At 37.8% G+C, this 15,877-nt stretch overlaps 1 protein-coding gene across 5 annotated transcripts in view; it reads right to left on the bottom strand.

The window, feature by feature from the left end:
• The window catches only part of LOC128796981 (protein HIRA), a 32,197-nt gene that overhangs the window by 12,031 nt on the left and 4,289 nt on the right, over positions 1 to 15,877 (bottom strand). For 4 of the 5 annotated variants that reach the window (XM_053959109.1, XM_053959110.1, XM_053959111.1 and 1 more), the window contains exons 2-14: positions 13,110 to 13,172; positions 12,234 to 12,344; positions 11,323 to 11,413; positions 10,730 to 10,824; positions 9,805 to 9,900; positions 8,840 to 9,000; positions 7,738 to 7,905; positions 7,103 to 7,216; positions 5,521 to 5,591; positions 3,485 to 3,590; positions 2,708 to 2,929; positions 2,012 to 2,097; positions 1,327 to 1,521 (exon numbers count right to left, since the gene is read on the bottom strand). In XM_053959109.1, the coding sequence (XP_053815084.1) occupies positions 1,327 to 1,521; positions 2,012 to 2,097; positions 2,708 to 2,929; positions 3,485 to 3,590; positions 5,521 to 5,591; positions 7,103 to 7,216; positions 7,738 to 7,905; positions 8,840 to 9,000; positions 9,805 to 9,900; positions 10,730 to 10,824; positions 11,323 to 11,413; positions 12,234 to 12,344; positions 13,110 to 13,172 (1,579 nt within the window). The other variant, XM_053959113.1, reaches the window with a different exon arrangement.

Raw genomic sequence — 15,877 nt, 5'->3', positions numbered from 1 at the left:
CAGCAAAATAAGGACTGAAAAATTTAGTACTGGTAAGCTGCATTGCTCATACAACTAGCATTCACAATAGTGGCTAGAAAACATTTCTCTCAAATATATAATCAATTATACTATTCTTTTTCCACTCTTTCATGCATCAGTGTTTTACAAGCTTTGCTTGCTCTCAAAAACTGTCTATGGTACACCTCAGAGCTTCATGTAGCCACATATCTGGATTAAAAGATCCTAATTAATTTACTGTGTATTTTAAATTCAGGAAGGAAATTATACTTTCAGCTGGTACACATTGGAAAAGGATCACTTTTTAAAATTATCACAGGGGTTCCTGCTTTTACCCCTTGTTCAGGTTACAATATTATATTTCACTTTTTATCAACGAAACAATTTAGGATGAAACAATTCATGCCAGGTTTAGATTTTGTTGCTGAAAAATACAACCTGATTATTAGGCCTTTCCAAGCATAACTCTAGGGCAAAGGAATGTGTTTTCCCCACACTAAAGCATTCCAGGGATCTATTATTTCAATAGCTGTTTACTTCAGAGATTTTTCAATTCATTCAGAGAATTAATTCAGAGAATGAATGGCTCTAAAATAACTGATGCTTATACTAAAAAGCTGCTAGAATCACAATTTACAAAGAAAAGGATACTTAATAGTTTCATCTGTCAATCATTTCTCATAGTCCACCCACTCATTTTTTAATCTGTGGCCAATTTCAACCAAATTTGATGGAGAAGTAGAGGTTTCAATGACACTATGCTGCTACAAATGCTATAAAAACACACTGACAAGTCAGTTCAGTGCTACGACTGAGGGAAAAACAAGTAAAATTCAGTTGTTCTGTAATTAATTTGAAAGACACACTGGCCCATCAGCACATGTGCATTGACAAGCCAATATCACTGTGCTCTGATGGGGTTGTTATACAGGAAAGAATGATCACCATGTCTGAAGAGAGGACACAGGTGAGAATTTGATGTAAAGTAGGTTTCATTACTTACACTACTGAAACACCTTCTATTGTTTACTAACAGCAACCCACCAACCCAAAACCAAGTTTTGTTAAAGCATTAACAATCAGCTGTGTGCTTCATTGCACTGAAGTTCACTGCCAGAACTATGCACGTGGATTTATTCATTCCCAATTTATCAATATTTAAAGTAACCAAACACTAATAAAATCTCCATGTTTTCAGGAAGGTTAGATTCTTGGGGTTTTTCAGCAAGGAAACCACTGTAATAATTTCTTCATTATAAAACTATAAAAAAGAATTAAAAACTAAATAGACTCATGTGAGTGAAAAACAAAACAGCAAATACTGACCCATCTTTATTGGCTGCATCATCTGTTGCTTTCATACTGGCTGCTGTTGGCTCTACAGAAGGCTTTGAAGTATTAAGGGAATTTGCTGCATTAGAATCTAGTGACATGAGCTGCTGGTTACTTTGAGAAGACATCATTGAGCCAGACAGAGTTCCAGATATTGGGATGCTATTGAAAAATGCTGTAGAAAAATCCCTAAACAAAAGGACAAACAACAAATACATTTCTCAAAAGCACTTTAAAGAGAATTCAAAAAGAGTAATTTTAGTTAAAATATTTATTCCGTTCTTCCTTTTTCCACATGTGGATACTCATATACACCTAAATAAATCCCAAGTAGTTTTCAGAGTAATTTCTCATGTCTAAAGGATATTAAAGCTGGTACTAATGTAGATATGAATCAACAATACATTATAGCATTGATCATCTATAACAGTAAATAATGAGAATTAGCCTGATCTATTAAAAGTGAGATCTTATGGCCACAGAACACTGGTTGAAACTGCATTTCATAAGAATTGAAATTTCATAAGTGTGTTTCAATTCTTATGAAATGCATTCTTATTTCCAGTAAGTGATTAACAAGGTCCTAAGAAGGAATGGCAAGCTTGGAACAGGAAAAAAAACCAAAAAAAAAAAAGATAAGAAGGTAAAGAAGGATTTTATAGATTACTTCCAAACATACCCAGTGTCCAGTTGAGCTATGCAGAGAGGTGTGATCCTTCTCCGACCATCTGCTGTTCTCGTTTCAACTTGTTTTTTTAAGAGATTCTGTTGGGAAATACATTTAATCTTAATTTCTGATAAATGGGAAATGCTATTTTAATTTTTTTCCAAACTGACAAAACCAGATATATTAGAAGAGGTGCCTCAATTAAAAATCTGTTAGCAAAGACTTTCCCATAAACACAATTTTCCGATTTTCAATCTATCCATCTGTAGAAAAGGCATTTGTAGAAAATGTAATCTGCTCTCCACTTCAGAATCAAGTCTAAAACATTATGCATATCAAATCTTGAATTAAAAGTTGTGTTCTATGTTTAGGACAGAATTAAATAATGCTTTCAACCTCTGTAAATGAGAAACTGAAACACAGTTCAACAGCTTCTCTGTCCTTAGTTACTCTTGATTTCCTTTCTGTACACCAAGAATTTTGTACCCATCACAGAAATATCCACAAGCCTGCTTCCACGTAGCCTTACTTCTCCTTAAAAGCATTTAAGTTTTCAACAACTCCCAGTAAATGACCCACTAAGTTGATCAGCTGGGCCATACACAGGCTGAAAGGCCATTCACCACAAATAAGGGCACAGGAACTGGTTCTTTCCTAAGAGTTTGGTATTTAGTGACTCAGTATTTGACAGTGCCCAAGAGCACCTACCTTTCTGATGTCCTCCAGGCTCTCCCCATTAACCATGCTTGCCACTTTGGGAGCTGTGGCATTCCCAGAGCCTTCCCGAATTGAGGCATTCTTCTGATCCCCCTGCTGCTGCTGTCTCTGCTGGTACTTGAGCATCTCTGGATTCTCAATAATGGTGGTGGACAACTGAGCTTCAGTCATGATAGCCAGGCTTTTGCCATAGGTGGACTGGTGAATGTTGCTCTGGGGGCATAAAAGATGTGAGTGACCATGACATCACTGATTATAACACAAGGGAATCACACAAATCTAATGGAATCCTTAAAATGCCCCCTATAGCATTTATACACCAGATTTCTTTCTTTGTGTTTTCAACTAACACTAAATTAATATGTAAAATAAATGAAATTCAAAGCTCTAGTTGCTAATAGCAATGAGAGGAAAACCAGCCAAGAGCAATCATTTTAAAAAGACTTGCATATATGCAAGTGAAAGAGTAATTTTATAGTGCTTTGAAGCACTCACTTCTTGTTTCCTTGGCCAAATAATTATTTCAGATGTATAATGATGTGTAAGCAACTGGATGTTTTCCAAATGCTTTCTTTCCAGAACAGAAACTAATACCACACATGCAATTCTTGACTACTCTTTTTTAATGATTTGTAAAGCAGACAAGAGCAACACATTTTCTATAATATGGAAATCAGTTACTACATACTTCTATAAACAGGCCAGTATTTTAATTGAATCAATACATCCCTGAAATATGATCAAAGGTTCTCTGAGTGCTTACTGTACCTTTTCCTCCTCGCTCAGTGGATCCCCAAGTTCATCCTGGGAAAAGTCCAAAAATGCCACTGATCCATCCATGGAACATACCAGGATACCAAGTCCATTAAGGGTCCTGAGGGAAATAAAGGACCAACTTTGTTTTTAATCTCTTTCATTCATGCAAAGATGATGGACTGTTCAATAAAATCTGATGGATTGTTCAATAAAAATCTCAGCTTAAGATTTATTACCACAGCAATAACTCATGGAACCAAGGAAATGGGACAGTGAGGAGACAGAATGACAGGCAGCAGAGTCCCTGTGCCAATGCTCCTTTGCAGAGCACACAAGGATGGTGGCACTGGGACAAGACACCTGCCCATGGCATGAGCAGCACCAGGAAAACTTTCCTGAAGGGGTAAATCTGAGTAGTGTTCACAATGAACAGTGAGAGAAAATTATAAATGCATTTCCTTCAATAGATGAGCAAAATTGTTGTGCTAGTGGAAGTGGGTGAGGAAATGGGCCCTCAGCTGACAAGCAGGCCAAAAATCTTGGTACTAGGCAAGAATACAGGTTTGACTTTTTTACTGTTCAATTATTTGGGTTTTTAAGCAAACTGCACATGTGTTTATTCATGGGAATACATAGCAACCCTCTTCTGGAGGTCAGGTTTTCTTAGCAAAAAGAGAGAGGAGAAATTATCTATCTTAATAAAATTATAATCTTGCATATGTAACCTATTATTGCACATTTGAAAAAATACTTGAATTTTGACTTCTACCCCAGACACTTTTAAGTACAGAGCTCACAGAGACAGTGACACAGTGGCTTACAGATTAATTGTTACACAGAAGGGAAGAGGAAAGGAAAGCTGGCACAACTCTGAAGTCCTAACCAAGTTATTAAAAATCCATTACAAGTACCACAGCTATGGGCATTTGGAAACCCCTATTTTTGTGGCAGCTGGTGCCCTGATAACATCACATCCAGAGAAATCAGCCTCGGCACCATGAAACAAGGTATACCAACAGTACTCCAAGTTAGAAAACAGTAAAATCATGTTGAAAGTTTTCTGTTTGCTTAGCAGAGAAAATTGCTGAGCTCCTATTGACCTCTGGATCCAAGCAATTGTTCCATGAAAACATAATCACTTGCAGATATTACGTTGATGGATCCAAGTCTAAAATTCTAAGACAGAAATTATAGAGATATAACAGTATAATAGTACCAGGTTTCTCAGAATTTACTCAGTCTGTTTTCAGAATGGAGCACATTTCTGAGAACACTCCATATTATTGATGCTTTATCCATCCGTTTCAATTTGTAAACAGGATATAAAATAACAAGCTGCCTGATGATCCTTTGTCTCTCAAATACCCCACAAAACCATTTCCTCAGAAACTGCAAAATGTTAACCAGCTATTACTCCCAATGACTTCATGCCATGAAAATGTGCAAATTGCAGATGGAGAAATAAAAAACACTACAGGAAAACTAAACTATCCAAAGCTATTGCACTATAACAATAGCAGCACTTCTCATATTCCACTTTCTGGCTTTCTAGCCTTAATCTGTTAATGAAAGAAAAATGTTTGGTTTTGAAAGCTTTTTATTGTGGTTCACTGAGCTTCATGGCAAAATCCACATGGCACATAGAAACCTGGAAGTTACACAGTTGTAAGCTTTAAAATTCACAGTATAAACCCACCAAGAGATTGTTGTAACTGTTAAGGGAAAGTTTCAGAAGCAAGGAAGTCATAGAATTTTAAGACAACCTATGTCAGAGAATCACAAGTAGAAACTCATTCCACAGCTATTTTACTGTGTCTTGTTCTAAATACATTACTGTTTGTTCAGTTAATAGTCTTAAGTGACCATGTGCTAGTTGCTGTTATTACTACCAAAGATGCTGCAGCAGAAACAAAACCTTCAGCAACCAATTACTTGTGTTCCAACAACCACAATCTGTACTGTTTCAAGGCATTTCCAGCTAATAAGTACACCTAAAGTTGATAACAATGCTTTGGTTTCCACAACAAAGAGCAGAACTTACAACTTACCAGGAGATGTCCATGATTGACTTGTCAAACAGCTCATGTATGACAACTAAAGGTCGCTTCAGACACGTGAGCTTAAGAAAACAAGACAACATTCAGAAATGTAGAAATTTTACACTACCATAGGTAGTACCACATGAACACTCTCCCAGAGCCTCCCAATATGCACCAAACAAGGTCTGGCCAGGTAACAGCTGCATGCCTGGTGGTACATCTGAAGCAACAAGTCACCTGTTCCACTGCTGGGACAGAAAACCTCTGGAGAAGAACAGCTGACATTCAATTCTCCTTTCTGAAACACAGACTGAATTTCTTAATCAACTCTGCCTTTACACCAGAGTCATAAAACACTCTCTGCCACTCCAAAAGCAATTCCACAGATGCAAAAGACAGCTTCTATTCTAAGCTGTACTGAGATAAGGATGCTGCAAAATGCCAGCACAAGAAGACAGAAAACAGATTAGGTTTTCATGTCCTCACTCAGACTACTTGTCTGAGAAAGTGAAACCTATCAAGAGCAAAGGGAATTTGACTCACAATTACTCTTAAAGAGGATTCCTCTGCACTTAAGAACCAGCTTAGTAATAAGGAACTGAATATGAAAACTCCAATAACTTGCTCTAAATTAGACATTCTAAGCTCTTTAATGTCACACCAATGGACTTAATATCTCTAAGTATATAGCACAGCTGAAATGAAGCAGAGGTTGGTATGGCCAAGGAAGTTTTATGCTCACAGGTTCACAGATGCAATGACACTGTCATCTTCAGTAGTTATTTATGCTTCCATAGGTCTGTGTTTATTAAGGTCCTCAGGGCAAAGACAACCTATAACTGCATCTCTGTACTACCTTCTGTAACCTCAACAGCCACTCCAAATGAAATCTTCATAATATAAATAGAAAGTAAAATATACTGAGTGATACTTTGATATGGATATGCACTGGTAGCCATTACCAGAAACAGATTTAGCTATGCATCCAGAGATTGATGGATAAATATCACACTGGAAGCTATAAATAGTAGATTGCAGTTAGCAATCGGCGTGTTTGGCACAAGTTCTCATCACAAAGCTTTACAAATCAGTTAAATTGATTCCCTGTATTTTCCAGTTGCATTTAAAAATGTGAAAATATCTACTCTTCTCTTAGCCAGAATATAAATTTTAGTGTAGACTTTAAAGTAAAACCCAAACTAGATATCAAAAACTTGAAAGAATACTTAAAAAGCTCGTTCACTTTCACATCCCTTTCCTTTACAAAAACAGAAGACAAGTAAAAGGAAGAAAATATGGTTGCTTTTATTAACTGAGGTAAAATATTTTATCCACTAACAGATGCTCCCCTTTGAGATGTGCCCCCAGGGCACACTCTGCCACTGGCTTCTAACTGCTTTTGCCTTTAGAGAAATGAGCTAACACCAATCCACTTCCTTAGCACCCAGCTAAACCTTTAACAACAGAGACAAAAAAACCCTTAAACATGAAGCTAAATATAAGACCTAATGCTGAACATGTGACCTTTGTGCTAAACCCCCAAGTTATCCAATGAGCACGTTAATTCAGAGGCAGCAAAGAAGCCACTTACCCAGACAGAAAGAGATCGATCTTTGCTACCGACAGCACAACAGCAGTAGGGACAACTTGACTTGGTGGAGCTCCCATTCTTTTGTTTCTTTTTGAAGATTTTTGGATTGAATTTCTGGACAAATAAGATTCCCAAATTTTATCACAGTAATTACATTTCAGCAGAAGATCTGCTTTCTAAGTAAATTTTCCACTTAAGAGTGAAAGAATATTTCACAGAAGTAAAGTCCTGAACCAGACTCTATAAGAGCACTGACAAAAGCTGCAGAGGCTTTCTTAAGGGGTTTTCTGAATGCCTTCACAGGAAAGGAAACAATATTAATTTTACTAGGGATCAGAAACCCACTAGAAACCTAAATCATTTTAATCAAGTCACTGAACAGCCAACAAAGCTGATGTTTGACATTCCTAACATGCTCCTGTATTCCCCTTTGTCTCATTCATCTACATCCAGTTCTCTTATCACAACAGCCACCTGATTGCTTCCAACATGTAAAGGTGACATTTTTAAATCACCACCATGCATTTGTTTTACTAATCTTGACACCCATCTTCACCTCTTGTCCCATTTATACATAAAATTATCAAAAAGCAACAGGTTTTAACTTCAGGGATAAATTACTACCACTCACTCACCACTACTGTAACTGCCTTCCGGTGCCCTACAAAATCCATGTTGGTTTTCCATCCATCCCTCTCAATGATCTGAGCAGTGGGTCCAGAATTATTCATGGCATGAGCAGAAACGAGATAGTGACCATCAGGTGACCAGCTAAGGCGCAACACATGAGTTGTCCCTCCACACTGACAAAAAAAAAAAAAACAAAAAAAAAAAACAAAAAAAAAAAAACATACCAGAGCTTTAAAAGTGTCTGGCAAACAAAGGGGTTGTAAGACAGACTATTTAAATTTCACATTTAGGGAATATGATTACAAAGTATCCTGAGAATATAAAAGAATGACCTCAGACACAATTCACAGCATTTGGCCATGTTTACACAGGTTATGTAGTGTAACTTAAGAAACCCTATCAAAATGGGGGGAAAGGAGCTCAGAGAACTTTTCTAAAGGAAAGACAAATGTTACATCCTTTTGGACACTGTTTCCTCATTATTTATCACAGTCCTAGTTAGTAACAGGACTGCAACACAGCAAGCACTAATGATGAGACTTCAGCTTGCCACACCAGCTCCCACCTGAGTTGAAACAGACAAGGTCTATTACAAAGAGCAACTGCACTAATTGTAATACCTTCAGATCACTGCAGAACACTCCACTCACCAAGCACCAGCTTCTGTCCCCAGGAACTTGATCCCTTCATCAAAGTCATCACCTAACAGCCCCAAGATGCCAGACCAAAGATCCCTCCTAAGTACTTACCTCATTTCTGATAGTGGCCAAGAGAAGATGCATAGGGAAGAATGTCAGACTATTGTGATCAGTGTGCAAACACTTCCCCAGAGTAACCACTACATTTTCAGAAGTTTACTTAATTGTTTACATAACCCATGTAAACTTTTGATCTCCACAATAACAAATGACAGTAAGAGTCTCTAGTCAATCATATTTTTATGAGAACATAATTATTTTTTGTCCCTCTTTTGTAGCTGCTATCTGAGAGCTTTATTTGATTCAGCACTGTTCAATTAATTCATGTTTGTGCAGAACCAGAGTTATTCTTCCAGTTTTCATTCATTCTAAGGGAATTCACTTTGAACAGTCACACATTCTGAAGTACCTCATCAAAGGGTTTTGTGATGCTGGTTTCCAGCTGCCAGTCCATGGTCCGCCACACCTTTAAACTTCGATCATCAGCCTGAGAGGCAATGTATTTTCCAACAGGATCCCAGGTCAGCCCTTTCACCAAGCCTGAATGCCCCTTCAGAGTGGCAAGAATTTCTGTGCACACAAAAAGTGAGAATAGAAAGTAGTTACCGCTATCTCCTTCAGGGCAGAGTGTTGAGAAAATTTACAACATCTTTTTGCACCAGTGTATATTAAGTATAACCTCCTTTAGTGTAGAAACAACATATCAACCAAATTGGAACCTGTACTTAAGAAAAAACTGATATAAAAGAAGAGGTAAGGAGAATTCTGGCTGGAATAAGAGGTCCAAAACTCTTTAGAAGATGGGTCAGAGCAGCAGAGTCCCAGCACTTCAGAGTAGCACTCTGAAGCTGTGGAAAGCAGCACTTGAACTGGAATTTCAGTTAAACATTCACCCTTTCCTCCACACCCAAAGATTATCTCAACTAATCCAGTTTTGTGCAGCAAGTGTGAACCAAGTCAAAGTTGTGACTCAACAGACACACAAAGCTGGCAGACCTGGTAACCTACTTTCAGTCACACTCTCACTTATCAGCCTGTGGGAGGAGAGGCTGAGAGGGTGCACAATCAGCTTCAAAGTCTAAAAACTCTGGTATCACTACTGGAAGCCAGCTTAAAATAAATGGCATGTAAACAAACACATGCAATCATGACTTTCATGTAAAATCAGCAGCTGCTGTCTGCAGCAGTGTGGCATCCCCTGCTCATTGCCATCCAAACCTGGAAGAAGGACTGACCTGCCAGACTGCAGATGTGTCACTACAGAGACAGACAACCCAATCCCTCCTAGAGATTTGAAGAGTCAGTGAAATACACCCAAGAAGGGAAGACTTAGTCACAAAGCTTTACATGCTGGCACATCTTTAGAGCTCTCACCTGGAAATTTGACAGCATTCCAGATGACAACAGTGTTATCAACACTACAGGATGCCAGCCAGGCATCATGTGGAGACCATGCTACATCCATCACATCTGTTTGGGAAAAGGAAGTTTCCATTTAAGAGATTGATGGTAATCAGAAAATCAAAAAGAATTTTTACAAAGAATTGTGTTCTCTGTAGCAATATTTTGCTATCACTGAGACATGATTACCACCTCACTATAGTGGAAGGTAAGAAAGCAACACTTATTGGGAGTAAATCTCCCCAACTTCCAATGTTCAACAGGGGTCAAGGAAAAAAAAAAAAGGAAAGAATGCAATGTTTAGTGATTGTAGGAAGTACTAATGCCTGCAAAAAGAACTTTGTCATGTTTTGAATGAAAAAGTAACAGAATCTATTACAAGGCACTTAACTTTGCTCCAATACATGTGGAGTAATCAAAGTGATTTCCATCTAGATTTTAATCACAGCTCATGTCAGCAGATGCAAAATGCATTTAAAAATATTTTTTATTCAACTTTCGCATTGCTCTTTAGGTATTTTTCTTCTAAAAAACATTTATATTCTTTGGTTCGCAAAAACATGGTCTTTTGCCAATCAGATTATTCACTGCTAGTATGAACATTTAAAGACACAGTTTAGCTTCCTTTATTCAGATTCACTTTTAAGCAAGAAAATAGCAAAATGTAAGTTTCTTAGTTGTTAATTTTTCTCCCACGTACCATACTTGCCAGAATTTACTTGTATGAAAATTGCATTTCATTAAAAATTATGTATTTTTAATTTTCATTGCTGCTCTTAAAATTAATTACTGACTTGCCACCAAATATATATATTTCAAACAAGAAAATGTGATGCTGAAAAGCAATTTTTTTTCCAAATACATGCAAATTATGTTCATTCAACACCTTGAAACTTACCCCCTGAATGGCTTCTGAGAATCGACACACACCTCCACTGCTCAACATTAGTAAGTTTGCTACTAGAACCAAACACAGTGCTAGGTCCAATGTACCTAATTAAAACAGAAACAGTTATAAGAAGAACCACCACAAGCTCTTCACTTTTTTAATAGAAAATCAGCTGCACAGTACACTTGTATTTTATAGTCAGTTATTCCTAAGATACAGAAGGGAAAAAAAAAGCATTTTTGTAGAGAGAGTAATTCCAATTATTAAAAAATTATCCTCAATAAAATGTAGAATTTCTATAGATAGCATAAAATGGTAACATTTAAGGTGACTCTTCAAATCTCACCAGGAAGTTTTCTTCAAGGACAGAAGAAAATGTCTCAGCTCCTCCAGAGGAGAGAGACTGCCCAGGCAGACACCCTCCAGCCCAAGGGACAGCAGGCCACATCTCCAACACCACTGTGGTGTCCCAGCTTTCAGCTCCTTCCACAGCAGGTGGAGCACTGAGCTTACCAAAGGGCAGCACAGGGAGGAAGCACTAAGATGTCACAGAGTAACCTCCTTGAAATGAAATACAGAGCTGAAGGAAGAAACATGCTTACGCAGCTCGCTTCCACACCATAATCAGCTTGTCATCTCCCCCCGAAGCCAAGTAAACGCCATTGTTTGACCATCGCACACAGTTCACACACGCTGAAATGGAGAAAAGAAAGTTTGCAAGGTGAAATATATGAATAAGTGGTTCTGGACTGCAGACAGGATTTATATTACAAATAAGCAAAACTTGTCAGGAGACAATTAGGATTTAAGTGGGTTTTTCCCACTCAAAGCAGTTACTCTGTCTGCTTTAGATAAATGAATTGGTACTTATCTTTCAGTAGCAGTTGAGGAATTTCTTACTTAAAAACCTCTATTCCTTATCTAAAAAAGCTTCACCAAAAGAGGTTTGAAGGGAGAAAGTTGAATAGTCCTCTAATGAAGGAAACTTATTCCGGTAAATGAAGTGGGATTAAGAGGAAGGTTTTAAGAAGGTATGAAGTGGGATTAAGAAGGAAAGATATATTTTGAAGAAAAAAAAGGACAACTTGTCAGATGACCCTACTAATTCCAAATGCAATTTTTTATAATGTAACAAATGTAATAATTTATAACTATAACCAATATACTCCATATGATGTATCTTTCACTTACTTCTGTCCTTTCCTTCAGAGCTCTACAGCTTCTCAGAATGTGCATTGTCAAATACTTTATGGCCACAGCTGATAAAAGCTTATAGGGAGGAGATTTCCAAAGGTATCTATAGTCCTCTGCACATTTCCTCACATTTTAACAGCATTTTCTGCTGAATATCTTGAAAAGTATACAGCCAAAGTATGAGACCACTCTGCTGTGTTTTATTGATTCTTCACCACTGGACAGGCATTATTTTTGTAATTACAGACATGCAAGCCTTCAGCTTTGGCAAATTACCAATAGTCAGCAATGAAAAAACCCAACCAACCAACTTTGTTACCTAAGTGATTGTCCATCTGACAAAGCATCTTGGGGATATTTTCATTCTTTTCATCTTCCTCTTTCAGGACAGGAGCCATATTCCAGATCACAACTTTGCCAGAATCCTGACCTGTAAGAGACCAAAAAGCTCCCTCTTCTAAATACATCCAAAAAAGCTTTTCAAATCAATCTCAGTTCCAGAACAGATGTGAAAATGTAGGCATTACTGCAGTGGGGACTTTGGAAACATCTGAATACAGACGTTGCTTTGATGTAATTAGACCAATTCAGAAGTGCTTTATTTTTCTTGAAGCTATTAAAGATAAATTTATACAGCCGTGTACAAAAGTCATACTGTACATAACTTATACCAACTATAAGGACAACTATTTGTAATAAAATTGTATTTTAAAAGAGAAAAGATACATATTCAAATACTAAATTACAATTATTGTAGCCAACATAAAATTATTCACTATTGTGAACCAAATAATATTTTTCCATATATTTCTTAAGCTTTTCTATTTTTATGATTGGATTTTTCTGTTCCAATAGCTCTACTATTTAGCAACTGAAAAAGCTCAACTGCACATCCAGTTCCTCTTCAAATTAAAAGGAAATTTGGCCCATATGGCCACGACTCAATCACTGATAGCAGCTACTATCTCAATGACATCCAAGGGGATGAGGACATCAGACCATGTAACCCTGCCTTCTGCAGGAGCAGTAGCACTTCCCAATACATTTTCATAGCTTACATAATTATCTGTTTCTTAGAGATAAAAGTGATGTCTTTTTAAAAGGGTCAAACCAACTCAATTGCTCTGAAGGCACAAGATTATTATTATTATTATTATTACCCAAAATTCTGCTTTCTACCAGTACACAGACTTACCTTGTCCTCCTGTTGCAAACTTGGTCCCATCTGGATGAATGTCCACTGAAAATATTGGCTTTCCTGGAATTAGAGAACAAACAGCAACATACTGAATTGTTTTACATTCAAGGGAATGCAGTAACACCAGAATCACCATAACTCTTCTGCTGGCAAGAGACTTTCTTCTTCTAAAGGCTCGAGTTGTAAGAATTACAGCTGACTACAAGAGCTGAGAGCAGCTTGCTGACAGAAATGGCAGCCTATTAAAAACCTGTATGGAAGTTATCATGCCACAAAAACCAGCAATAACCAGGGACACTTAATCCAGCAGGATATGCCAAATACCTCAAAGCAAAGTAATACCACAGAGCAAGTGCCAACAAGGCAAAACTGTATTTGAGTATGGAATTTCTTCCAGGTTTCTACAGTTCATTAGCTGATGACCTGAAGCAAGTCTTCTTTTGGTTTCTATTTTTTTAAAATCCTTCCCAATCTCTGGCTGCATCTGTTGGTCACACAATTACCTGTCTCAAATTTCAATTCTCTTAACGAAACTCTTCTACCCAAAGACTAGTTTTGATTTTATGGCTTCCATATAGAAAGAGGAGAACTAACCATACTCTTAAATCCTTCAATTCTCCATATGCTACATCTTTCAGAAGAAAGCCAATAATTTTACTAGAATGTAAAACTCTGTAACAACATAGCTGGGAAACAGCTTTGGAAACCAGAAAGCTCTTACTTCCAACCTGTTCTGCTCCACCCACTGGCTCATATTCACTCTCTCTATGTTCACAGTTGTTTTAACCTTTGCAGAGGAAAAGGAAGAGGGGAGCAGCAAGCTTCCTGCCTTTCAGTGATGCTCAGAGCTACCACCAAGGATTATCTGGAAGAACGCGCATGCGATTTCCACATCCAAAGAATTCCTGGCAGCGCTTCCAAGCCGTTCAAACTGGAATGCCTCTGCAAGCAAGATCACATATATGCCACTACAAAATACGGCAATATATCAAACAGCCAAAAGTACCAGTACCCACACACCTCTATTACTTGATAAATTTCTCATGAGTGTCAATCTTGTGCTACATCTTCATGAGATGTTAAGACATAAACGATAAAACCTGGAGATCTTATCCAATAGCAACTTTTATGTCTAACTGCAGCAACTGAAACCTTGATGCTAAACTCCTAATAAAATCTTCATCCAAATACCCACTATTTCTTACTTTTTGAGGGATACACATTTGGCTTCATTTTGACTTTTGTATCCTTTATGTAGACTTGTTTTAAGGATTGTTTTATTTGGATTTCTATTGCAACTCTGACATGTGACTTCCCTTAAAATTTTTACAGGCAGCCAAGCAGACCTTAAGCACAGAAAGATGGCACTCAAGTCACATTCCTTCCAAGTCCTTCAGACCACATAGCACACATGAGCTGAGACACACATGAGCTGTGGTTTTTCTTCAGCTTGTTGTGCCTGATTCTCGCTTTTATTCTATGAATTCAAATGCAACATTCAGGGCTAAGCTGAATATTTAGAGAAGCACAAACAAGAAACAAACATTTATTTTACCCTTTCCAAAACGTGGAAATTCCCTTATATTAAACCAGTGCATCATTTGAAACAGTTGAGCCCAGTGAAACTTACTGAAAAGGCCATTCTGGAGACATTAGATGTGAAAGAGGTGACATTTTCAATTTGCATCAAGTCTTGGCAATGGGCAAGAAGAGCTCATATACTCTGGTATTTGCCATTAGATGTGTAGGGGAGAGTAGGAAGGCAGCTATCAAAGACCTTTGAATTCTAATAACCTGGCTCATTTTGCCTCTGTATCATTCGCACCAAGAGAAAACTTTCTCAGCAAATCAGAAAGAACAGCAACCTAGCCACCTCCACCATTACTCTTCAGGCAAAGCAGATATGCTACACATTCCAAAAAATTGTCATTACACTCATTGCTTTGCAAAAATTACTGACATTATATAATTTTCCTTTCCTTTACTACATGCCTAAAACTACCACAGCCTCTCCTATTTCTGCCTTAAGAGCACAACTCTACAGGAGCAGTAACATCAGCTCTCTCCCTTCTCCTGGGCAAAGATTTTTCACAGATCCACTGATGGGGTTGAAGAAACCCAGCAAATTACTTTGCTTAGAGAGCCAGAGGTAACTTAGCTACAAATTCTCCATAAAAGCTTAAAATTAGCCACACCAGGGAAAATGTCCACCAAGCCCAGTACTCTGTGCTCAGAAACCAGCACTAGGTAACTCCCTAAGGATCTGTACAATGGTAAGCACACAACGCTTCTTCCTAAGATAATCTTCCAACTCCAAAGAAATTACAGTTCTGACTTCTTGACTCAGGGGCCCTCAATGGACTTTGTTCTATAAATTCAATCAGCCATTTCTCAGATCTGTAATTCAATAACCCCTACACAAAGAGATCCACTGCTCAGCCATGGCCTCTGTGAGGAACCTCCTACTCCATGGATCTGTACCAGCTCTTTGTTACTTTAACACAATCAATTCTTCTACAGAAGGGCAGTGAACAGAAATCACTCAACACTGATCCCTTTTCTGCCACTCACAACTGTGTTCATGATGTTCCCAGCCCAATGACCCCACTGCTTGCCCAAAGAGTCCTACTCTACTCATCTGCTCCTTGTACAAAGGGTGTCACACTTCTGATCATTCAGGTCACTCCAAGCCACTTTCAGTTCTCCTCTATTTTATGACATGAATGGGAACTGGCATTGACGACCACGTATTCAAACACAAACTA

This window comes from Vidua chalybeata, chromosome 18 (assembly GCF_026979565.1).
Source record: "Vidua chalybeata isolate OUT-0048 chromosome 18, bVidCha1 merged haplotype, whole genome shotgun sequence".
Taxonomy (NCBI): Eukaryota; Metazoa; Chordata; class Aves; order Passeriformes; family Viduidae; genus Vidua; species Vidua chalybeata.
This window is presented reverse-complemented; position numbering and strand designations above follow the sequence as displayed.